The 22887-nt window shown below is 44.2% G+C and overlaps 8 protein-coding genes across 8 annotated transcripts; 4 read left to right on the top strand and 4 right to left on the bottom strand.

Moving 5' to 3' along the window:
* Positions 1 to 394: 394 nt before the first annotated feature.
* On the bottom strand, positions 395 to 3825 carry BCIN_11g05220 (hypothetical protein). The gene is made up of 5 exons (XM_001558336.2): positions 3484 to 3825; positions 3317 to 3411; positions 3137 to 3254; positions 2986 to 3084; positions 395 to 2930 (listed from the first exon to the last, which is right to left on the bottom strand). The coding sequence occupies exons 1-5, from the start codon at positions 3649 to 3651 to the stop codon at positions 951 to 953; spliced, it is 2460 nt and encodes an 819-aa protein (XP_001558386.2). The 5' UTR covers positions 3652 to 3825; the 3' UTR covers positions 395 to 950.
* A 287-nt stretch (positions 3826 to 4112) lies between these two features.
* Bcnat1 lies at positions 4113 to 7256 on the bottom strand. Its single transcript, XM_001558337.2, has 3 exons — positions 6980 to 7256; positions 4980 to 6929; positions 4113 to 4915 (listed from the first exon to the last, which is right to left on the bottom strand). The coding sequence occupies exons 1-3, from the start codon at positions 7059 to 7061 to the stop codon at positions 4746 to 4748; spliced, it is 2202 nt and encodes a 733-aa protein (XP_001558387.1). The 5' UTR covers positions 7062 to 7256; the 3' UTR covers positions 4113 to 4745.
* A 344-nt stretch (positions 7257 to 7600) lies between these two features.
* BCIN_11g05200 (hypothetical protein) lies at positions 7601 to 8549 on the bottom strand. The gene is made up of 2 exons (XM_001558338.2): positions 8340 to 8549; positions 7601 to 8287 (listed from the first exon to the last, which is right to left on the bottom strand). Exons 1-2 carry the CDS (start codon positions 8407 to 8409, stop codon positions 7770 to 7772), a joined length of 588 nt encoding a protein of 195 aa, XP_001558388.1. The 5' UTR covers positions 8410 to 8549; the 3' UTR covers positions 7601 to 7769.
* A 106-nt stretch (positions 8550 to 8655) lies between these two features.
* Positions 8656 to 10276, top strand: BCIN_11g05190 (hypothetical protein). Its single transcript, XM_024696053.1, has 3 exons — positions 8656 to 8756; positions 9023 to 9212; positions 9262 to 10276. The coding sequence occupies exons 1-3, from the start codon at positions 8727 to 8729 to the stop codon at positions 10029 to 10031; spliced, it is 990 nt and encodes a 329-aa protein (XP_024551856.1). The 5' UTR covers positions 8656 to 8726; the 3' UTR covers positions 10032 to 10276.
* Positions 10277 to 11184: 908 nt separating this feature from the next.
* On the top strand, positions 11185 to 12588 carry BCIN_11g05180 (hypothetical protein). Its single transcript, XM_001558340.2, has 4 exons — positions 11185 to 11805; positions 11876 to 12063; positions 12113 to 12258; positions 12315 to 12588. The coding sequence occupies exons 1-4, from the start codon at positions 11287 to 11289 to the stop codon at positions 12380 to 12382; spliced, it is 921 nt and encodes a 306-aa protein (XP_001558390.2). The 5' UTR covers positions 11185 to 11286; the 3' UTR covers positions 12383 to 12588.
* A 252-nt stretch (positions 12589 to 12840) lies between these two features.
* Positions 12841 to 14421, top strand: BCIN_11g05170 (hypothetical protein). The gene is made up of 3 exons (XM_001558341.2): positions 12841 to 13006; positions 13062 to 13540; positions 13591 to 14421. Exons 1-3 carry the CDS (start codon positions 12950 to 12952, stop codon positions 14156 to 14158), a joined length of 1104 nt encoding a protein of 367 aa, XP_001558391.1. The 5' UTR covers positions 12841 to 12949; the 3' UTR covers positions 14159 to 14421.
* Positions 14422 to 15192: 771 nt separating this feature from the next.
* On the top strand, positions 15193 to 17020 carry Bcsah1. The gene is made up of 3 exons (XM_001558342.2): positions 15193 to 15286; positions 15346 to 15480; positions 15539 to 17020. Exons 1-3 carry the CDS (start codon positions 15260 to 15262, stop codon positions 16724 to 16726), a joined length of 1350 nt encoding a protein of 449 aa, XP_001558392.1. The 5' UTR covers positions 15193 to 15259; the 3' UTR covers positions 16727 to 17020.
* A 1390-nt stretch (positions 17021 to 18410) lies between these two features.
* Bcatg11 lies at positions 18411 to 22871 on the bottom strand. Its single transcript, XM_024696052.1, has 3 exons — positions 22705 to 22871; positions 22540 to 22651; positions 18411 to 22490 (listed from the first exon to the last, which is right to left on the bottom strand). The coding sequence occupies exons 1-3, from the start codon at positions 22770 to 22772 to the stop codon at positions 18534 to 18536; spliced, it is 4137 nt and encodes a 1378-aa protein (XP_024551855.1). The 5' UTR covers positions 22773 to 22871; the 3' UTR covers positions 18411 to 18533.
* Positions 22872 to 22887: the final 16 nt, after the last annotated feature.

The raw sequence follows: 22887 nt of genomic DNA, 5'->3' as shown, positions 1-22887 counted from the left end.
GTATTGTGATCCCAAGCGAATGCGAAAGAGACTAGCTCTTTCAGTAATCCTTATTTAAGGCCTACTGCTTCCTTTACTTCATATATAGCGAGCTCTTGAGTCAGAATACAACGTGACATTTGGGATCTACCATCGTAGGTGCTACGTCATCCGTATCCTTCCCACACAAACAGCATATGAGAATCGAGTTGTGGATATCAGATTATTTGTATGAAGAATATATATGGTAGGATAATGAGGTAGAAGGCCACTTGACCCAGATTGAAAGTACATACTTAATGAATCCCCAAGTCCAAATTAAGTCATTCTTTTCTCCACTATATCTATTCATCAAGCATACATCATAAATTACATATCACATAAACCAATCACTTACAAGCACTTACAAACACACTGATATTTAACATATAAAATACAATTGATATTTTGTGATCTTAATTCATCTCGCATTTCATGCAATTAAGCCATCTCTCACAACTACCAGCCCACCGATTCAATATCCTTCTCCAAAACATCTCTACCATTTCTCACCATAATACAGGTCCTATCTCCTAAAGGAGTCAAAGATGACTGCAGATATGCATATATCCATCAGCACTCATACATCTATCCATTCATTCACCCTGGAACGATGTATCCCATTCCTCATCGTCATGATATGTAAATTCGCCATTTTATTCCCTTCTAATTCCCTATCCCAACGCCACCCACGAACAAAAATGTAATACAGGGGAAAAAATGAGAATATGCTCGCGTGAATCTCGCACAGGTAAATGACATCTAAGGTTGGTACACTGCAAGATCAAATATGATCGACGATTGCAGGAAAGAGAAAAATGAGAACCCTAAATTCTGTTGAATGGCAGAGGTATTGTTGACGATTTGACCTGAGAGCGAGAATCAAACCCTTGTGAAGTACTGAAAATTGTGGTGATCAATAATCACGATGTTCACTGAGCTGTGTTTTGACTCAGTTGTGGCTCCGAAGGCTTAACGGGTGGAGCAAGATTTTGTGATCGCGGACTCGGCGATAATGGAGCAACTGGGGGGAGAATGGCGGGGGTTGTTGAGCCATTTGATGCTGGACGCGGAGGAGAATGTTTTGTGGGAGAAATTCCACTGATCGAAGATGGGAGAGCCGATGCATGACCTGGATCAAGTGGATCTTGATCTAATCCTGGGGATGATGCGGTTATCATAGTAAATCGTGAGGCTCCACTTGGCGTTGCGGCATGCCCATTGTGTTCAAAGGATGAGCTTGGTATCGGTCCATTCTTTTGAGATGGTGTCAATACTGGGACTCCTGCAAGAGGGGATGAAAAATTGAATGAACTACGTCGATCGTTGTGCTCTTTGTGAAATCCATTAAGGGGTTGAGCTGGCACATCTCCGTTATTTTTGAGATTTGGCAAATCCGCATGTTGCTGAATTGGTGAAGATATTGGCGAGCTTTGAGGCTTCGAAGGGGATTGGTTGTACCGAGCCGCGCCATTGGTAGTCAAATTCTTTGGGGGTGGAAGAGAAGTTGGACTGTGGGGAACGGGGGAGGAAAAAGGATTACTGTTACCCAGACCATTGTATCGTGATAAAGATGGACTTTCCCCGACGGGGATTTCAATGGATGGTCTAATATCGGATTTGCCAATTGGAGAACCTGCGCGCTCATTCCTGTTGGTGAACTTTGGTGGTAGAATAGGTGGCGGTCTATTCTGTGACTGAGGTGAAGAGCCCTTTGCTGATTGTGTTGACTTATGTGCCCCATTGGTAGTAGAAAATAGATGTAGTTGAGGTGCTGACTTTTGTGGTGAGGATGGAGTTGCTGATAGTCTACCATTTGGCATCGCTCCATTATCCATACTTGGAACGCCATTTTGTTTGGGTGGCACTAAAGAGGGAGAAGATCCGGGTCGACCAAGCTTAATCTTCATTGGTGGGTGATTTTTAGCTTTCTCTGCTTCCTCAGCACGGCGTTTACAAGTAGTGCATACGAATTCAAAGTCCTCGTTATCAGCCTCAGCTTCACTGACTCCAACACACTTACTGTGCTGCCAAATATTGCATTCTTCGCATGCAATACTATGGGTCCCATCATCAATCTGTCCATAAGCACCACAGATACAGTCAAAGATCCAATCATCTTCCTCGTTAAGTTGTTCGAGCGCCTGCCTCTTCTTTTCAATTTCGGCCTTTAGATGACGTTCCGAGAGACGTCCTTCACCCGATCCAACCTTCCTACTATCCTCAGAAAGATTGGCCAATTCGTCTTCATGGAGGATGCGGCGTGCTTCTCTTTCCTTTACTCGCTGCTCCCTAGTCATCATTCGTGATTCTCTTTCTTTCTCTAGCTTGAGCCATTTTTGCTGTTCTTTCTTTGCCATTGCTAAATCTTGTTGCTTCTTGCGTTCCGCTTCTCTAGTTTCTTCTTCCTGCTTCTGTTGCTCCATCTTGCCAGCGATTCTACTAGATCTCTTGGCTGTAGCTAATTTTTCGATGTTGATTAACTCGCGCTGCTTCTGTGCTTCCTTGCGCTTTCGGGCTTCTTCATGCTTTTCCAATAATGGTAATACGTCATCGACGATGCGTTTTCGTAATATCTTTTCATTTGGATCCCGAGTTTTTTCCATTGATGCTGCGAATGCGGTGAACTCTTCAAACGAAACAGCAATGCATTCCCATTTTGCGCCTCCGAACCCATCATCCATCTTTTCTTCTACCGGTGCTTCTACCGATGCTTCGGCTTCACTATCGATTGGGTCTGTTGTCTTTCTTCGTTTGCTTGCCCTTGCAGCCGCCTTGCCTTTCTTTGAATTCTTTTTGTGTGTTGGAGCTGGTGGAGGAGGTGGTGGAGCTTCAGTACGACGATATAATCGATTGTCATCTAGCACAAAATATTCGCGATCATCCGAGTCCCATCCACAAGGTTCGATGCGCTGTTTCCAAGAAGTTAGTAATGTTGGGAATTGACACAAATCGATAATTGCTTACCCAAGAGGTCTGCTCGATGTCCTTGGTTTCTTCCATCCTCTCACGAATACGCTCTGGACTGATCATGGCCCATTGAGTAAGTTGCTGTAAAACTCGAATCTACAATAACTATTAATAAAGATCGATGAAATATAGCTCGACAGATGCGTACCTTAGTAAAGGCATCGAAATCTGTGAACTTTGCGGGTTCCTCCTCGGTGCCATATGGATTGCGCTCGGGTGCTTTGGCAACATATTGTCTTCTTGTATACTCATCGAAAATCTCCGGACTGTTGGATTCAGTTAGCCAAAGCTGCGGTATGTAATAAATAGATCCTAAGAGTTGACTTACGTGAGCCCTCGATGAGCAGAAACAAACTTTAATAAAGCAAGACCAATCTCTGGCAGAACAGTCGAGTGTGTTTTCGAGCATTCCAACTCCAGTTCCTATCACGTTGAGACAGGTAGTTAGTATTGAAGTAGTATTTGGAGAAGGCTGTGGGAAGGCTGATGTATTACCTCGATACCAATATTCTCATCGATTTTGACCGTCCTTCCAAAAATGAAAATCCATTGCGCAAGATTTGCAAATTCCCACATGCTTCGAAGTTGATCAATCATACTTGGTTCCTTTGGAAGCTCACTGGCTTCCATCTCCTGCCTTCCACGCTTCCTGGCGGAGACCATCTTGAAGTCAGATGCCAGAGATCTCGGTACAAGTTGTATAAGTATAAGTCTTTGATGGTTGGTTGACGTCGCAAACGCAACAAATAAAGTTGACAAAAGGAAGACGATACGATAATGTTACAATAGAATGATTTTTGAGGATATTCACAAAGCAAATATTTGTTGTATTGTTTCTCGAATTGTAGAATTAGTTGGGCAAGGGATTATGTATTTTAACGTTGAAGGATGCACAGAATTGATGGACGCGGTTGGATTTGACTTGACGCGAACTTGCTTAATTCATCTCCATTTTAATTTATTTTTGGGGTACCTCATATCTTTGAGTTCGCCAGCAGGATTAAAGCCTCAGGCACGAATAGCCGCAGATTCACGAAAGAATTTACCGAGGAATGCATCTAGTAAATGTGATGTACGTGCAGAATAACAATGAAGATGGCGGCATGATATTTGATATAGTGAATTGTATAATGGCAGAATCATCTACACAGAGCGAATATCTACCAACAGAAATTAACCATGTGCCTTGGAACAACCTCGTGTCAAGACGAAGGAGAAGATATTCCTCTCCAGTTAGCCCCCCCTTCCATCCCGGATGATAAATCTATATGCCTAGTAATCAAATGAGGCAGTCTAATAAGCATCTTCGTATTTCTTCAATATTGTGTCCATTTTTTCTATCATCTACATAGAGCGGATGTCGTCACTCAAATAAATCTCCTTCCATTGCTCCACCATCCTTCGCTGATAATGTTACCCACAGATCTATGGCAGGTAGATTAGAGAAGAGCTGACGCAGTGCCTAGAATAGGTAGGCAAACTTTTATCTACCAATCTTTCAATAAATTCATTTTCCTTCATATTCCTTTCTTTTTAATTCTCCCCAATCCTTCCTACCATGAACCAATGCCAAGATGAAAGAGGTTAGATCATGAAGAACTCCAAAGGTCCATCAACTATAAGAGCCATGCTATGCTATGCCTTCAATCCATGGCGCTTTGTCGTTTGAGAACCTCGAAGTACTATATGGAAAAACTTTTATACCCTGTAAATCTCGCAATGCTGCCGTTCCCCACACCAACCAGGAGACCTTCCCCTCACAACTTGGCAAACTCCTCCTTAATGATCTCCACAACCTTAGGATCGGTTCCCTCAAGTTCCGATTCCACGACCTTCTTGAAGCGAATCTTCTGTTCTTTCACACTTTCATTCTCCTTGTCAATAGCCGATGCAGCCATGAGACATTTAAGTGCGAGGAGGTATTTCTCTGTTTGGTGTGTTAGCAACCGGACCCAATCTTTAGCACGCTCAATAAAGTTAGGAGGACTTACGTCTACGAATCAATACCTCAAAACCCAGAATTTGCGCCTCAATATTCTTGGGACTGAACTGTAACAACGGACTCAAAAACTTCATAGCATCAACCAACGGTTCCTTCGTCTCCGCCAATTTCTCTCCATTAGGATCATCATCCTTCTTCTTCAATTCCCCATCCTGGTCTTTCACTGGCTTGTTGGGTTCATTTTTCTTTGCCAAAGCCTCTTTTTCCAGGCGCTCTGCTTCCTTTCTCGCTTTCTTTGCTGCCTTCTTGCGTTCCAGAGCATCTGCCTCGGTTTCTTCAGATCCGTTAACTCCGTTTGATGTTGGCTTGTCATGCATCGAAAGATAGACTTTGACTGCGGAAAGAGCTGCTCGGCTATAAAAGGGGTGTTCTCTGATCTTGTCTTCCCACTTCATCATATCTACATAGGCTCTAATTTGACCCTTACGTAAGAAGAAAGAATGGAAATCAAACTGATCTTCATACCAGACATCAAAAATGTTGTAAACTGCCGTAAATCTCTTGAGAGCCAGGCCAATTTTGTTTTGGCGAGCATAAGACTCTCCGTCCTCTGTCAAAAACCAGACACATTGCATATCATGAAGATCTGCTAGCGGCCCACCCACAGTCTCAGCTCTTGTAAACATACCCATAGTCTTCAAGGCGTTTTCGTTTTCATCATTTCTAAGTTGATATTTGGCAGCTTTGGTATTGATGTGACGATCCCTAGTGTCGAGACTGCGAGCTTCCTCCATGATCTCAGAGGCTTTTTGGGTGTTTCCTTGATGCTTAAATATACGCGCTTTTGTCATGTGGAAATCTACGCTTTTAGGTTCTAATTCGATAGCCTTCTCAATATACTCCATAGCCTTGTCAAGATCGCGGCTCAAGTAATAGTTGTAGTGCTGTGCGAGGAAGTAATAAGCCGATGAGTTGCCCTTGGATGTGTCACCGTTTCTCTTTGGTTCCGAACTCTCTTCACTTTTTCCACTCTCAATGTATTGTTGAACGACAGACGGTAAGATCTCCTTCTTAGATGTATCGGCATACAGATGCTTCAGGTTTGCGAATGTAGATGGAACCCCCTTATCCAGCATACGGTGAATGTACTTGTCTGCGGCCTCTTTAAATTCCTCGCCTTCTAGGAAATCCAACGGTAACCGGCGCGCAGCGTCACATCGTGGGTATTTCTCTGCATATTCATCGTAAACAGCTTTGCGAGCCTTCAAATCGGTCGGGTCGATCTCCATAGCTTGGATTAAGGAATCATAGTAGGTTTTGAATTCCTGGTTGCGGTCGACCAGCGCACGATATGCCTTTACAGCTTCCTCCTTTCGTCCAAGCTCGAACAAGTATTTTGCCTTTAGCTCCATAACAGCCAGGCGATCGAGGTTGTGTTTCCCATCCGATTCAAGACATTCCAAAGCTCTCTTGACATCACCTTGTTCTGCGATTAACGTAATTTTGTACATAACAGCTTCCGAGTTCTCGAAATCGAGTTTGGAGGGTGGATTCTTCAAAGTTCCCTCATAGGTGGTTAAAGTTCTCTCTGCTTCTGCCAATTCGCCATTGAGATGGTATGCCACAGCTAACGCAGTCCAGCTTTGTCGACTGGTAGATCTAGCAGTTAGCATAGCTTTGCGACTAACAAGATAGCCCGCATAATCACGCATTTGTACTTGTAAAAGCGCCAAATCTCTCTGGATCTGCTGCGAGTCTGGTTCCAGCTTCAGAGCAAATTTGTATGCTTTGATAGCCTCCTCGAAGTTTTTCGCGGCGCGGTAGAGTAGTCCGTAAACGTGCCAGCAGACGTGTGATTTGAAGTCGCATTGGAGGGCCACTTTCGCAAGCGCAAAAGCTTCATCGGATTTCCCTTGAGAGTTTAGAATCAAGGCTTTCATAGCCAAAGTATCTCCATGCTTAGGGTTCTTTTTCAGAATCTGGTCGGCAGCTTTCAAACCTGTAGATTGTAAGTTGGCGCCTGTGTAGAAGCTGACATATGTAGCGCACCTTTCTTGTACTGCTTATCTTCATAATTTCGAACCACAGTCCTAAAGAGTGAGGACTCTTTCGAAGATAACGGTTGTGGCATGGCTGCTCAATTGCGTTTGCCAGAAAAGCTATTCAACAGCGTGGGGGGTTAAAGATCGTTGTGTGATTCTGACGTCAGGATTCACAATGCTTTGGTGCCTTTTCAAATAGTCTCGATGTCGTATCAAAGGCCTTGACGATAATTGAAAAGTCCTCTACTGTATGGTCCGTCTCACAGGTGGGAATTTTCCTGCTCTGTTGGGAAGTTGTGTTGTTTGGAGGGGTTGTGTATTAATAAGTTCTACTGAACTTTCGAGGTTGCAATGGTGGAAAGTTCCGGCTATTTTCCGGGCGAATTTCACATTCGCTTTCAAATATGTTGTGCCTCACTAGAATGGTATTAAGACATTAAGACAGATTGCTAGTGCAATGTAATGCAAGTCTAATTAATTGCTTTCTCTGCTTGGTGTTTGGGTTACCATCAGGATCTGTCTAGATTTGGAGTCTTTCAAACGATGTGTGATTTGTGTTATTCCCAACAACTAGGCATCCCGTGTTTTGCTCTTGTGCAATGGTGTAGGATATGCATGCGTTATACTTTGTACTAGTTGGAGTTGATTCTTTCTATAGCTTCTCATAATCTCATACAAACTTCTCACATATGGCCATCTGTAGCCTTTTAATCTTCTGTATATAATTTCTCGAACCCATCCAAAACTCCCGCTTTTGTGCAATCTTGCACATAAACATCCAAATGTACGCTCCCATCTCATTGAGATCTTTCCCTGCTTCTCCTCCACTGGTCCATAGCTATTTCCCAACTCTCCGAGTCTCCGCCGCATCTCTCCCTAACTAAACCCCAACTCCTCGCCCTCACAATGTTTTCCACCCCTCTTTCTTGCCTCACAATAGCAGCCAACCTCTCTGTCCGCGCCTCCTTCGGGAAGAACCTCGCAGAATAAGGATCTAATCTCTCGTCCACCACCCTCTCCCTATCCCTCGCATTCTCAACCTGTCTCTCCAGTAAATCCGGATCATCGGGGTCCGGACTCGTAGCAACCGAAGCGCAGTAATTCAGCACATCTGATCTTGTCTGCCACGAAGAAAATAGAACAGATTCTTTAAAACTCTGGCATGCGGTGGAAGGTATTTGTTTAAAGTGAGGAGGTCGAGGATTGCGAATCGAGGTAGATGAGGGGTCAAATCCTTCCCTCGAAGGTGTTACGAGCGCATTGAGATTTTGTGTTATGCTATCGTCAATTGAGGCGCGAGATATACGAAGGAAATCTATAGGGCATTAGTCCTAGTTGTACATGACATCAAAGATGAATTGAAATACCTCTCAGCGCAACTGTCGAGAAACAAAACTGGGGGGTTAATGTTTGTGGTATTGTAGCAGGTTCCGCCATTGTTCCTCGGGGAGCTGTCTTTCTAACCTCAGCTCGAGAGGTTGTTGACCAAAACCAGTTCGCCAGTGTGAAAATAACAAACTATACTAAAAGTAGTTTAATTGTATGGGAATTATCTGTACAATCGATATTGCCTGTTCAAGTGCTGAGTGGCCAAATGAAGTTGAGGCGAGAGCTCGACTTTCTTTTGATTACAATGCATCATATCTTAGCGTCCGATAAAGCTCCCTTCTATGACGATGGTTGGAGGGGTCCATGTCTCATCTCCTTCCAACATTTCTTATTGAAGTCTTTCATTTTCCTCATTATGATTTCAAATGTCGAACTCACATACAGATGTTCTTCTCGTAAGTTTGTTTAGTTCACAAGAATCTGTAAAAGCGAAAGCAAGCAAGTGTTGGCGCTGAAAAATTACCCCTCCATGTGGTTTCCGGTTCGCTCCCGGTGAGCCAGAGGGAAGATGTACAGAATTTCAACGCCAGTAGTAAATCAAACACCAGAGATTTCTTAGCTGTTCTTTTGAGTTCACTGTTCGATGGTGCACTGGGTTCCTTGCTTCATACAAAACCTTTGATTTGAAATGTTTCGATCACGTTTCTGACACAACTCACAGGCGGGAGCGTTTGCAGCAGTAGCTGTCGACCTTCTAGTATACCCTTTGGATACTCTTAAGACTCGATTCCAAAGTCCAGATTACAAAAAGATCTACTATGATGCATCGAAAAAAGCGATCAATCGTGGTTTACTGTTTCGAGGTTTATATCAGGGAGTGGGACCTGTAATTTTGGTGACCATACCTTCATGTATGGGCTCTTGATATCTTGAATTTACCGCAATATTAATGTTTCACAGCAGGAGCATTCTTCACCACATATGAGGGAATAAAATCTGTTCTCACCAAGGCAAATACAAGCTTCGGTGGCAACAACACGCCACTGATACCCCAACCTTTTGTGCACAGCGCAGCTTCGGCAGTGGCTGAACTTGTATCATGCTTTATACTGACTCCTGCGGAGGTATTGAAACAAAATGCCCAGATGATCCGCCGGCCAGCCCACTCCTCGAAGTCTGAGGCTTCTGTTACTATGCAGGCATTGAAGCAATTCAAAAGACCTTCGCAATTGTTCACAGGATACACGGCATTGGCTGCCCGCAATCTGCCGTTCACCGCAATGCAATTCCCTATGTTTGAGCACGTGAAAGAGTCGATTAAGAACTATCGGAAGCAAAATGGAACCATGACCGGTTCGTTACTCGAAACAGCAACAATAACAGCAGTGAGTGCTGGAAGTGCGGGGTCTATTGCAGCCGTAATCACAACACCAGTCGATGTAGTGAAGACCCGAATTATGCTTGCAGCAGCAGGAGAAAACTCTGAGAGTGAGGCAAAGAAGAAGATAGAGGAAGCCAAGAAGAGAGGTCAATCGATTGATAACCTTGGAGGGAAGAAAAAAGGCAGTCTCACTATTGCTCGGGAAGTGATTGCGGAAACTGGAATGAGAGGATTGTTTCGAGGTGCTATTCTGAGAGCTGGCTGGACGGCATTGGGTAGCGGCCTTTATTTAGGGTCTTATGAAAGTGGGAGGGTCTGGCTGGGGGATCGACGAGAGACTAAAGTTTGAGACGATTATTCAATAATCCGGGGAGAGTGGCCCCACTGCGTCTACAATGCCACAGGTGTTTTCGACGGAGCTCCCTGAGTATATGTATGATAGAGAGAAGATGGGACGAAAAGATTCATCCTCGAGATTATATCTAATTACACTGGACAACCAGAGTTCTGCGGTCCATGACCCTCCTGTGTCGCTTTCTCTTCATGTGCTTCCGCCTTCAATATTCTAATATCGCCAAACTTATCCGATTTTCAACTTGATGGAAATAATCATACACGATATTAACACACAGTTCCACTTTCAATTTTATACGGACTTATGAAAAGTTTATTGGTTCGATGGAATTTTCACCTGTCGACGGGAGTAATGGTCATCGGGTAGGCTTATAGGCCGTGCTATTGACAGTGAAAGTAGGGACGGTGAGTTTGAGGAGATCTGTAAATGCAGACCAGGCAAGATGTAAAGACTCGACGCGAACTTTGTAGCAAAGAGGATGACTTTCTAAACTTTACATTGACGAATCGATTCGTCAGATGTATCCTGTGAGTTGAGTCAAGCGGAGAAGTGTCAAAGATGCTGAAACGTGCACAAAGAAGAATGATGTAGTCTGACCACACAGAACTTCGAATGAATCTTCGTCTCATCAATAAGAAGAAGCCATCCAAGGTTCGACTGCAATACTCGACTGAGAATAGTGATGGTGAAATGAAGACGAATTCGAACCAAACATCTTGCTCATTGAGTATCTGTCACCAGTTATTTGTAGGTCGGATGTTCCAGACCAAGCTTCCAGATTAGGTTTCCCGGTGTGAGTAATCTCCAGAACTCTAAAATCTTCTCTAACTGAATAGAAATGGCAGATAGAGTTTGATGCAAGGCACGAAAACTCTGATCCCAAAAATACTGAAAAATTAGAAACGCGGACAACTCTGCTTGCCACTCGTAGGTCGCAGTTACAATTCAGCGTTTTGGGTGTCATGGCATCAGACCTTTCAATTTAGCATAATATGCATGAGGCTCCAAAATTAAAGTTATTCACAATGCCATGAAGTCTTTGATGCCCGCGTGTGATGTTGGTATATCTTTGTTCCCCATAGGGCTATTTTTGGTTCCCCTGATTTTACAATCCAAACAAAGAAAGGCGTGATTATCTTCAACACCCGAGAATGGCGCAATAGGGGCCATGTTTCGTACCATCCGAGTCATTTAACCGTCGACGTCCCCGCAAAAATTATTAGATGCAAAATGTTATTGATGCAAAACCATGTCGTGGTATCTTTTTGGGCAGTTGCGTCCTGGACGCTCCTTCCTGGACTCATCTTTCCCTTCCAATTCTTATATCTTTGACTTTCCGGTGGGCTCATTCCAGTATAGTCTAGAAGACATCAAAATTGCTCCTTTTCTTCAATCATCCAAACATCTTTTCCGATCTCACCTCCCCTTCCTATACAATTCCCTAAAATTGATCAGGCCTGAACTTTCGATTCTTTCGCACATCATGGCCGTTGTTACATCTCCTACTCTACCTTTCAACAATCTTGAACGCCATGAAATTTCCAATGCGCTCGAATCTTCAGCCGAACTGAGATATCCCGTTTCAAGTAGCAAGAATGATAGCTGGAATGGGGATAGATACTTGGTGGTCAGTCCATACGATGAAAAACCTCATCTTCTAGATCTCGATACCTTGGATACACCAAATCGATTGCTTGCCCGAGCCTTGGTTGGATTGAAATGTCTGAGAGAAGATTATGCAACTGCGCCGTATATTGAGACTTTCAATGTATGTTCTCTAACATCTTGACTCTTGCCTTGTCTTGAAAATTCAGGTTCACTGACCAAACTTACTTTAGTGGCAAGAAGTCATAGATTCTCTTCGAGAGCTGGCAAAAGCCTCCAATTATACCTGGAAAGAGGAATTCTTCTACATTGTTGTTTTCAGATCTCAAGTCCCACCTGAAACCGTCGCCCATTACTCTGACCTTGGTGCTCTTGACAAAGCTGCCCACGCCGAGGCGACTGAAAGTGGAGGATTTCTCAAGTAGGTTAACAAATTCCATGTATGCAGCAGATAAACTGACAGCCTTTAGGTACTGGTTCGGAGTACCCGACAAGAACGGACGAAATCTTGCAACTTGTGTCTGGCGTAGTTCTCGGGATGCTAAAATTGGTAGCGTGGGCCCACACCATCGTGTCGCAGCCAATGCAGCCAGGCATATGTACACAGAGTGGAAAAGTGAGCTCAATCCTATTACTGGTGTTCATCTTGCAAATGCTGACAAAGTCTTGTAGTCGAACGACTAAGGCTCCTAGTGAAGGACGATATCAAAGAATGGGATATTGAACAATGGGTCGACTAAAATGGATATATCGTGTCTGAAGTGTTCTGACGCCCAATTTCCCTCTAGGTCGATTGGATGCAAATCGGAGTTGAATTGGACGGCGTAGAAGGGGTTATCTATGATGATTCTATAGACTAACTAGAAGTTTGCTTGCTTTCATGATACCACAATAGAATAGACAAAATTGAGAGACGAAAATCGTTGAAAATTACCTGAAACTCTCATATTCTCAGTGATCCGTCTTGTAATTGCAATCTGCGTTAATTGCAGGTATTCGGATGCCTCGGAACTGTATTCGCTATGTTGGACTAGAAATTGAACATATCGTTGATGAACAATGACAATTTTGTGTTGTGTTGAAAGAACAAGATTCGCGCGGGGTTAAAGATTCCCGTCATCGCTAGTGTAAAAAAAACGCCAAGGCTTCGCACACAAATGAATAGAATCCATCCTCAAAAAATAACCCACCTTTTTGCGACAACGACTACTGGACGCGGAACTCTTCGAATTTGCGCCAGATCCTATCGAAATATCGGCAGTAATTATTCGTAATCGAACGATCACGAATTTGAATCATATTTCATCATGGCGGATATTGCTAGCAAAGAGGTGCCTTTGCACTCAGTACAAGTTGAGGCATTGGTATGGATTATATCACAGGCAAGACATCGAAAATTGTTGCTAATAGGATCTATAGGTTGTTATGAAGATTGTAAAGGCTTGTGCCGCAACCTACCCAACCACAGCCACCGGATCGATCGTTGGTATGGACTCGAACGGAACTCTCCAAATCACAAATTCCTTCCCATTCCCTACGACGGATGTTGCTACCTCGGATTCCCACCCAAATGACCACATGGCCGCCTCGAACATCGCTGCCGCAGCTCCAAGATCGAAAGCCAATGTCATTTACCAGAGTGAGATGATCAAGATGTTGAAGGAAGTTAATGTCGATGCCAACAACGTCGGATGGTACACGAGTGCAAACATGGGAAATTTCATCAACACTAGCCTGATCGAAAACCAATTCTTCTACCAAAAGGAACCAAATGAGAGAACTGTCGCACTTGTCCACGACGTGAGCAGAAGTGCCCAAGGTGCTTTGAGTCTACGTGCTTTCAGACTTTCCCCAACCTTCATGGCCGCGTACAAGGAGAGTAAATTCACCACTGAGAAGTAGGTTCACAAGATGTGCCATTACAAGGCCAATACTGACAAGAAGATAGCATGCAAAAGTCGAAGCTCACATACAAAGACATCTTGGTCGAATTACCAATCATTGTCCACAACTCCCACCTTTTGACCTCATTCTTGCACCAAATGCCAGTCGAATTACCAAAGAAGGATCTTGATTTCCCAGCAAGTTTCGCAGACCTCAATCGAAACACACCGCCAACTCCTCTTTATCCTAACATGGAATCCTTGGACTTATCTATTGATCCTTACTTGGAGCGAACCTGTGATATGCTTTTGGATAGCATCGAAACTCATTACACTGAGCTTAACAACTTCCAATACTTCCAAAGACAATTGACTCGTGAACAAGCCAAGGTCACAGCATGGAAGGCAAAGCGTACAGCGGAGAATGCTACTAGAGCTACACAGAAACTCGCACCTCTACCTGAGGATGAGTGGGAAAGACTCTTCAAGCTCCCAACAGAACCAAGCAGATTGGAGGGTATGTTGAACGCACGACAAGTTGAGCAATACTCAAGACAGGTGGATGGATTCACTGCTAGTATCACCGGAAAGATGTTTGCAGTAAAGAGCAACCTCTTACCAGAACAAAACTAAAAGGAAACGTATGTAATGCAGCTGGTAGTAGGGACATTAAGGTTGCTAGCTAGGGCACTTATGAGGGATTTCTTGCATGGGCATGGCGTTCAGAGGGATATGTCAATATGTGGGATCATATTCATGATCAAAAAAGGAACGATAGACAACACCTTGAGAACTCTTTTTTTCTTATGGATGTATAGATATCTCGTATATTCCTCCAAAAATGCACGGACTTTTGATATTGTCCACCCACCAACGTGCAACTCAACCCCACTTACAGGCTTTTATTATTTGCTATCAGTGATACCCACATGTCTAATTTAAATTCCATGTTGATGTTGACCCTGAATGTTCTACTTCGTTACCACTGCACTTCACTTCGCCCACCTCACGCAGCAATCATATGATATGTGAGGAGCTGTCGGAGCTGTCGGAGCTGTCGGAGCTGTAGGAGCTACCTGCCTATATGTATGTCAATCCAAGGGTTCTCCATCTGCTTGTCGACGACGGAGCACATGTATGTTAGACAGAGTGTTGGCCGACTACCGAAGCGACGGTAGTCGGCTAAATCCTCTAATTGCCTAGCCAGAAGATCTAGCCAGCAAAACATGAGGAGCATTCACTTGTTGCAGACGATCTACTCTTTGTTTCGCTATGATTGAATTCAATATCAATAAGTAAATGCATGTTGCATACGAGCAAAGCACTCGAACAACTCATGTAGCTCCAATAGTATTTCTACAACAATGCACGTCTGAACCACCGAACACTGATATCCAATGTCTATCTCTTTGTCAAACGTTTCCTATTGTTGGGTTTGGGTACTCAGGGATTATGTGTCTAGCCGTATTTGGCTTAGCGCTGAATTTTCATTCTTCTCACCCCTCCACTACTAGTTGAAGCGTCGTCCCCCGAAGTTTTTCTGTCCATCTCCCATTTTATCTCTTCTTCTCCAACTCGCCTCTTCTTTTCACCTCCACCCTTAAGAACAAATGTAAGTATTAAAAGGCACCTCTGTTCCAATCTTCGCCCTCATTCTTCTTCCTCTGGAAATTTTGAATTAACTCTTATCTCTTAGTATCTATCTCCCTCAATATCATCTTTCCCTCACCAAAAATGTCTGCCCCAGCATCCAAGTTCAAGGTAAATAGAGCTCCCATCATGAATTGCCAATTCCCTTATGCTAATTAGAATGCTTATAGGTCGCTGACCTCAGTCTTGCTGCCTTCGGTCGCAAGGAAATCGAGCTCGCTGAGAATGAGATGCCAGGTTTGATGGCTACTCGTGAGAAGTATGCTGCCGATCAACCTTTGAAGGGTGCCCGTATTGCTGGATGTGTATGTATTCTCTTGCCACTATACCAATCCGAATCGAGGACTAACGAAGCTTTTATAGTTACACATGACCATCCAAACTGCTGTCTTGATTGAGACCCTCACATTCCTCGGAGCTGAGGTTACCTGGTCATCATGCAACATTTTCTCCACCCAAGACCACGCCGCTGCTGCCATTGCTGCCGCCGGTGTCCCAGTCTTTGCCTGGAAGGGTGAGACCGAGGAGGAATACAACTGGTGTTTGGAACAACAACTCGTTTCCTTCAAGGATGGCAAGAGCTTGAACTTGATCCTCGATGACGGTGGAGATCTTACCCAACTCGTCCACAACAAATACCCAGAGATGTTGAAGGACTGCTACGGTGTTTCTGAAGAGACCACCACTGGTGTTCACCACTTGTACAAGATGTTGAAGAACAAGGGTCTCCTTGTCCCAGCTATCAACGTTAACGACTCCGTCACCAAGTCAAAGTTCGACAACTTGTACGGATGCCGTGAATCTTTGGTCGATGGTATCAAGCGTGCCACCGATGTCATGATTGCTGGTAAGGTTGCCGTTGTCGCCGGTTTCGGTGATGTTGGAAAGGGTTGTGCTATGGCTCTTCACGGAATGGGCGCTCGTGTCATTGTCACTGAGATTGACCCTATCAACGCTCTCCAAGCTGCCGTTTCCGGATACCAAGTCATGCCAATGGAGAAGGCTGCTTCCCAAGGTCAAATCTTCGTTACCACCACTGGATGCAGAGATATCTTGACTGGTGAGCACTTCGAGGCCATGCCAAACGATGCTATCGTCTGTAACATTGGTCACTTCGATATTGAGATTGACGTTGCCTGGTTGAAGGCAAACGCTGCCAGTGTCCAAAACATCAAGCCCCAAGTCGACAGATACCTCATGAAGAACGGCCGTCACATCATCCTCCTTGCCGAGGGTCGTCTCGTTAACTTGGGATGTGCCACCGGTCACTCTTCCTTCGTCATGTCCTGCTCCTTCACCAACCAAGTCCTTGCTCAAATCATGTTGTTCAAGTGCGAGGATGCTGCTTTCGGCCAAAAGTATGTCGAGTTCGGCAAGACCCAAAAGCTCGAGGTTGGTGTCTACGTTCTCCCAAAGATCTTGGACGAGACCGTTGCCAAGCTCCATTTGGCACACGTCAACGCTGAGTTGTCCAAATTGACCCCAGTTCAAGCCGAGTACCTTGGACTTGAGGTTGAGGGACCATTCAAGGCTGAGATCTACAGATACTAAATTATGTTTATATGGGTTTTCATTTTTTTTTTTACAGGCGAGCTGTGGTTAAATCTTTCAACATGAGTAATGATTGCAATGATACCGGGGGAAAGCATTTTGACCTTCAACGGCATATACAGGGGATACACAAGGGAAAAGTTTCAACATAAAAGGGTTATTGATGAATTTTATAAAGCGGGCGTTACTTGGCTCTTCAACCATGGTCAAGTAGTAGAGGTCGGCCTTTTGCCTTGACATTAGAGCATATAATTGTGCTTGGGTAGAATATACATTGTATGTTCATAGTGATCATTTTTCATTCATGATTGTGATTGTGACTGTGTACAAGTGATTTTGAATTCCTCTGGATACTAGAAATAAATCTTGATCCTTTTCTTTTAGAATCCCCAACTGTTGTCGAAGCTGTCCATGAACATCGAGTTCCAGATCTCCTATTCGGTTCCTACTTTGACAGAAATGAAAACATGGCGTGTATAGGTAAATTCACTACATGATGCAAGAATAACAAAAACAATAGTGCACAGCACTCTTGCTAGCTCACTTGCCAGATAGATCACTATGACATCTAGTGCCTAGGTCTAGGTAGATCATTCAAAACGAACTATTGTATCTCTCGATGTATCTATTATCTATAGCGTTAATCATGATTCAGGAAAATGCTTGGGATGGAGATGCCGGGAAATAAGATGTAATTGTATCTGGTATTTTGTGGTTGTGGTTGTGATTGTGATTGTGATTAATACATAGGTTGGTTAGTAGGTGATTTCTAGGTATGTATAAAAGATTCGGGTCTCCTAAATTAAAAGCCCGACGAACGAGATTGGTTCTAGATGGTTTGTGAATTCATTCTGGGGTTGAGAATTGAGAATTAAAAGAGTGGGAAATAATCACATGTATATATATATACATGCATATATATTGATACGATGCGATACGATACGATGTGATATGAAGTGAAAATTATCTATAAGTGACGACTCGAGGGTTTATAAACACTCTCTTCTTTGTTCCTTCCTTCCTATTTCCCCGTGTCCATTCCCATTCCCAATTCTCGGTTCCCAGATTGCTAGGGCCCGACAATGTGATGTGATATATCATACATAACTACCTCAGTCCATCCATATCCATATACATATCCATCTCATTCACCACGCAAATCCATTCCACAAAATTACCAGATTCAAATGTTTTAGTAAGTAATTCTAACTCCAGCATATTGTATCATCCGATCCACCATTCCGATTGATCTACATATCCGTCCTTGCTCCCGCATTACAGATTCCGATTGTAATGCTATGCTGCGCCATGTTATTAATCCTTGCTATTTATCAATCAAAATTCGTATCATACAATTCCTTCTCCCTACTTCCATACCTAAAATCATCCCCCTCCTATCCCCCTCTCCAAACTAAGATCAATCGACCATAAAGAGTCCCATACCATTGATCTTCTTAGCTTGTTTAGTGATGCACTTTGCTCTTCTCTTATTTCCTGCGTTGCTCCATTTTCTGTACTAGAATGCCCCGTAGAATACTCTCTTGCAAGAGTACTTCCAACTACATTTCCAGTTGCTCCAAAGCCTGTGCCCAAAGCTGCAGGATACCCATGACCATTGTGACTATTGTGAACATTCTAGAACACCATCGCACTATCAGCATATGTCCTGCTACAAGCTTTGTTTTGCAAATAGGAAGAGTATAACACAATATGTAATACACTGGGCAAACTTTCACAATTCTTGACGTAAAGAACTATGAAAGTGATTCAAGGCAGATAGACGACAAGATCAAGATAGAGATATAGATCAAGGACCCAAGAGATTATCCAAAGGATTTCGAACCTCGTTGTTTACTGCTTCGGGAGTAGCAGAAGTAGCAGCTGTATTGGTGCCCCCATCACCATTCTTTACAACGACGGAGTCCACCGCATCCCCGCTCGCTTCATTTCTCAACCCACTGACTGAAGCCGTCGAGCCCGTTTTCCTCAACGGCGACGCAGCAATCTGAATGGCTTTCTTCGAGGTGCTACTGCTCCTCCTACTATCCAGACTCTTCGCCAGAGTTTTGTTAAGACCCTCAGCACCCATGCTCGATGATTTCTTCGAGCGACGAATTGTAGCTGTTGCATCTATGTTTGCGCTAGCAACTGTGCTTTTGGCGAGACCAGGTGTAGATGGAGCACCTGGTTTCTCCTCTGAGGCATCAATGAGATACCAACGAAGGCCATCAGAGAGATCGAATGGGTTATCGTCATCGAAGGAGTCGCCTGTGCTTGCCAAGGAACGACCATCGGTGATGGATTTGGAGAGATCAACTACTCTGTCCTGAATTTTATGGATTCGAGCTAGTAACCAATCGCGAGAGCGGAGCTTATGAGAATCTTGTTCTCGAAGGAAGTAATGAGGAGCGCCAACGTTGAATGCTGCCCATGCCCCAGTGGATTGATTTCTTGTTGGTAGAAATAAAGCTAGGTCACCTTCTTTGAAATTCTTGAAGGCAATCTTCTCATGAGCTTCCTTCTGAGCTCTGTGAGACTTCTCCCGGTAGGCACGGGCATCTTTGGAATATTTCTTGGCTGTGTATTCCATGTCCCTAACTCGCTTTGCAATGACCTCACAAAAGTTATCTATATCGAAGCTACCGATTGAATTGATGTAAGCGTCATACTTCTCACTTTCTTTTTCGGGGTCGTCATTGTGCATCCAATACAAAAGGTCAAGGTCTCCACTATCAACCATGGCTTTCATTGTTGTCGAACCTGTCATGCTTCGCCTGAGCTTGTTCCCAGCATCCGAGGAATCATTTCCGTTGATGATGCTACGATCAGGTTTTGGTAACTTCTGAATGATCATTGAGCCATTGTCTTTGGTGACAGAATAACTCAAACGCTCAAGTAGTCGAACAAGCTTATCATTTTGAGAATACACTCGTTGTGTAAGGTCTTTTGCACGCGAAGTGCGTGCATCAAATCGGTCGTTCAACCTCTCAACCCTTTCTTGTGCAAATTCATGCTTGTCTTGATGCGATCTTATTTCTTCCTCAAGACTTCCGATACGAGATAGCTGTCTAGCAAGATCCTCTGACAGAGATGTGACCTTGCGTTCCTCCTCTTCCAGGCGACTGCGCAGAGCCTCAGATCCTGTTTCGCCATCTGCCATTCTGGTCCTTATGGAGCTTAATTGAAGGCGTTCATCAGTGAGTTCGGCCTCAAGAGCCGAGTACTTGGCTCTCTCCGATGCTAATTCTTCGCGCAAGGATTGCGATTCCTTCTCTTCGGTAGTAAATTTCTCCTTGTTATCCGCAAGTTCGGATCTCAGCTCCGAAATCGTCGTTTCTGCATCGTCTCGCTGCGACTTCGCAAGGTTGTAGTCGCGCTTCGTATTTTCAAGCTCAGATATCAAGTTCAGTGATTTGTTAGTCAACGATCCCGAGAGGGCTGTGAACTCTTGTGGCATCCTCAACTTGGGTGATAACTGCAAATGTATATCTTGCAAGGTCTTTAGCTGATCTTCAGCAGCCGATTCTGCCTGGATTGTGCGAGATAACAGTTCCTTCTTCTCTTCTCTAAGAATCTGCATTTGCCTTTCCAAAGTCTCATTGGTCTCCCTCTGCAATTTTGCGTCATTTCTCAAGAAGTCGACCTGTCCTTGAGCTTTTTGAGCATCCGCGGCACTATCCTTTCGCAACTTATCCAATTCATCTTGTAGGAGACGAACACGATCATCAACATCGGACTTCTCGTTCTCCCTAGAGCCGAGATATCTATCCATCTCGTCCTCCAACTCTTCTAGTTTTGCCTTATAACGCTTGATGTCATCATTCAAAGCTTTGCGCTCATCAATGAAATCTTGTTGCTGTGCTTTAAAGTTTTCCGAAAGGTCGTGTTTCATAGAATTCACTTCTTCAAGTTGAGATTTCAACACGTTCGTTGAGGTGTTTTGGGCAGCGAGCTCTTTCTCCAAACCCGAAGCGCGCTCACGTTCGGCGATCAACTCTGCCTCCAAAGAAAGTAGCTTCCGCTGGAAGGTTGCTTCTTCTTCACCTCGATTCGCAGAAAAGCGACGGGATGAGATCGAAGATCGACGAGAGTCGTCATTCGGGCGTGATGGCATGGGGTTTGTCACACTGTGAACATCAGGGCTAGGGGTATTGGGTATTGGAAACATGTTTCCGACTGAAGTCCTGTTGGCCTGAGTTTGCCGATACAATAGATCTTCAAGCCTCCGAATTCGACTGTCGGCAGTTTTCAATTTGTTCTCAAGCTTTGATTTCTCATCTTGCATGCTTTTCAAGGCTTCGTCGTCCCCACGCATTAAAAGGGCACTTTTGCCAAGAGCCGATTCATGAATGCTTCCCGCTTTAAAGGCATTTGCCCTCTTACTTTGCTGCCTCGTTGGGTTGTTGAGATCCGAAATGATCCTCGAGATGTCGCTAAGCATCGGCGATTTGACATTTTCAGCCTCAAGTATTTCTAAAATATCATCTAAATCCCGCCGAGAAGCTTGAGGCCAATCATCCTCTTGCCCATGCAAAATGACTTCCAGAGCCATGACCTGCGTCTCCGGCTTTTCATCCCACAAAGTAGCCCCGATGTTCTTCTGCCACTTTCGTCGTCGCCTAATTTCTTCTTCTTGGAAATTCGCCATTTCATTAGCCAAGGTCGAGGAATCTGATTTGACTTTCTCATCCCATTCACTGCGTCTGACTGCCTCTGCCAGGAATGAGACAAACGTGACCGGTAATGTGTCCAGCATCGCAATCAAATGCAAGGCGTTAACCCCATCACCATCTAATTCTAGGGCGGCAAATCGATTGTTAACTTCGGCAAGCAATGTTGTTAAGCTAGCGATGTCATACATGAACTCTAAAGATGATATAGCGGTGGAATTTCGCAGTTTTGTAACGGTCTGCATAATTTCCTCCATCTCGAGAGCCCTTTTAGATAACGAGGGTAAAAACTTATCAGTGTGAAGAAGCGCCGATTTTGAAGCTTGCGAAATGTTTTTGGGTGTGTTGGTGAAGCCAAGAATGGCTTCACAATCAGTGTTGACCTTTCTAAATATTGCATCAATATCCTCCAGTAAAGCAATAGGTTCCTGGGATTGTGGAATAGCCGCTCGTGCAGGACTTTTCTCGACCTTCTCAATTAAATGGTCAATCCTTCGCATGATCTCGTCCACTTCCTGTCCGACTTCTACACTACTACGCTCGAGGTTTGTCGATATTTTTCCTAACAGCTTTCCAGACCTATTGACTTCTTCCGCATCAACCAAGTCCGCTAAGGTGATTTGGCGCTTCGTCTTCGACAAGTCACGGCCGGTGATAAACTTGATCACGTCTGCAGTCGCAGGTAGCGACTTTAATCGAGACATTGATACTTCCCAGTCCCCACCAGGGACATTGAGTTTCTGCATTTCTTCGACGTAGTTTTGAACTTCGGCATTCTTATGGTCCAGCGCCCTGACATGCTTCTCAAGGTTCAAAACAGCGGTATCCACACATCGAGTAACTACCTCCGTTTCGATGTACCTTTGCTGTGCTTGGTCCGACATGGAAGCACAATCTTCCACTACCTTCGCAGCCCATGCCCGCCTTTCGACGAATAAGTCTTTCCATGCTTGTAGGTCCTTCTCGTTCGTGATCGAATCTGGGGGTCGAGAAACAGTGTATTTGCGCGGTAGAGGGATTTCAGAGATCAATGATTTCGCGGATGCTATGGAGGATTGCTGGATGATGCGCCTGTCGTATACGAATATTTCTTGCTGTATCAAGATTAGCAATTGTAGAGTTGGGAAGTGTCGGTATAGGTACCTCTGAGGAAAGCGCTTGAAATCGTACTGCTTTGGCTGCTGCGGTAAGAGATATGTGATCGCTGGCGGCAATAGGAGTATACTTGGCCACCCATAACTTAAAATCGTCCAGACTTGAGCGCCGTCAGCATTTATGGTCGGGGCAGACATGACGTCGCAGACTTACGAGGTAAAGGATCCAGGGTCTACCTGAAGATGTTGGCCCGTGTGGGCAATGTATACGTGAAGTTCCATAATCGTATATGCATTTCACAGTTACAACGAGTTGCCAAACTACTTTTCCTCTTATGGGATGTAGAAGATGCCTTGTCGCATGTTGAAGATGTGAAGATCACAAGGCTAATTCGAG

The sequence above is a fragment of the Botrytis cinerea genome, chromosome 11, assembly GCF_000143535.2.
Source record: "Botrytis cinerea B05.10 chromosome 11, complete sequence".
Lineage (NCBI taxonomy): Eukaryota > Fungi > Ascomycota > Leotiomycetes > Helotiales > Sclerotiniaceae > Botrytis > Botrytis cinerea.
Note: the sequence above shows the minus strand (reverse complement) of the source record. Positions and strands in the feature narration are given on the sequence as shown.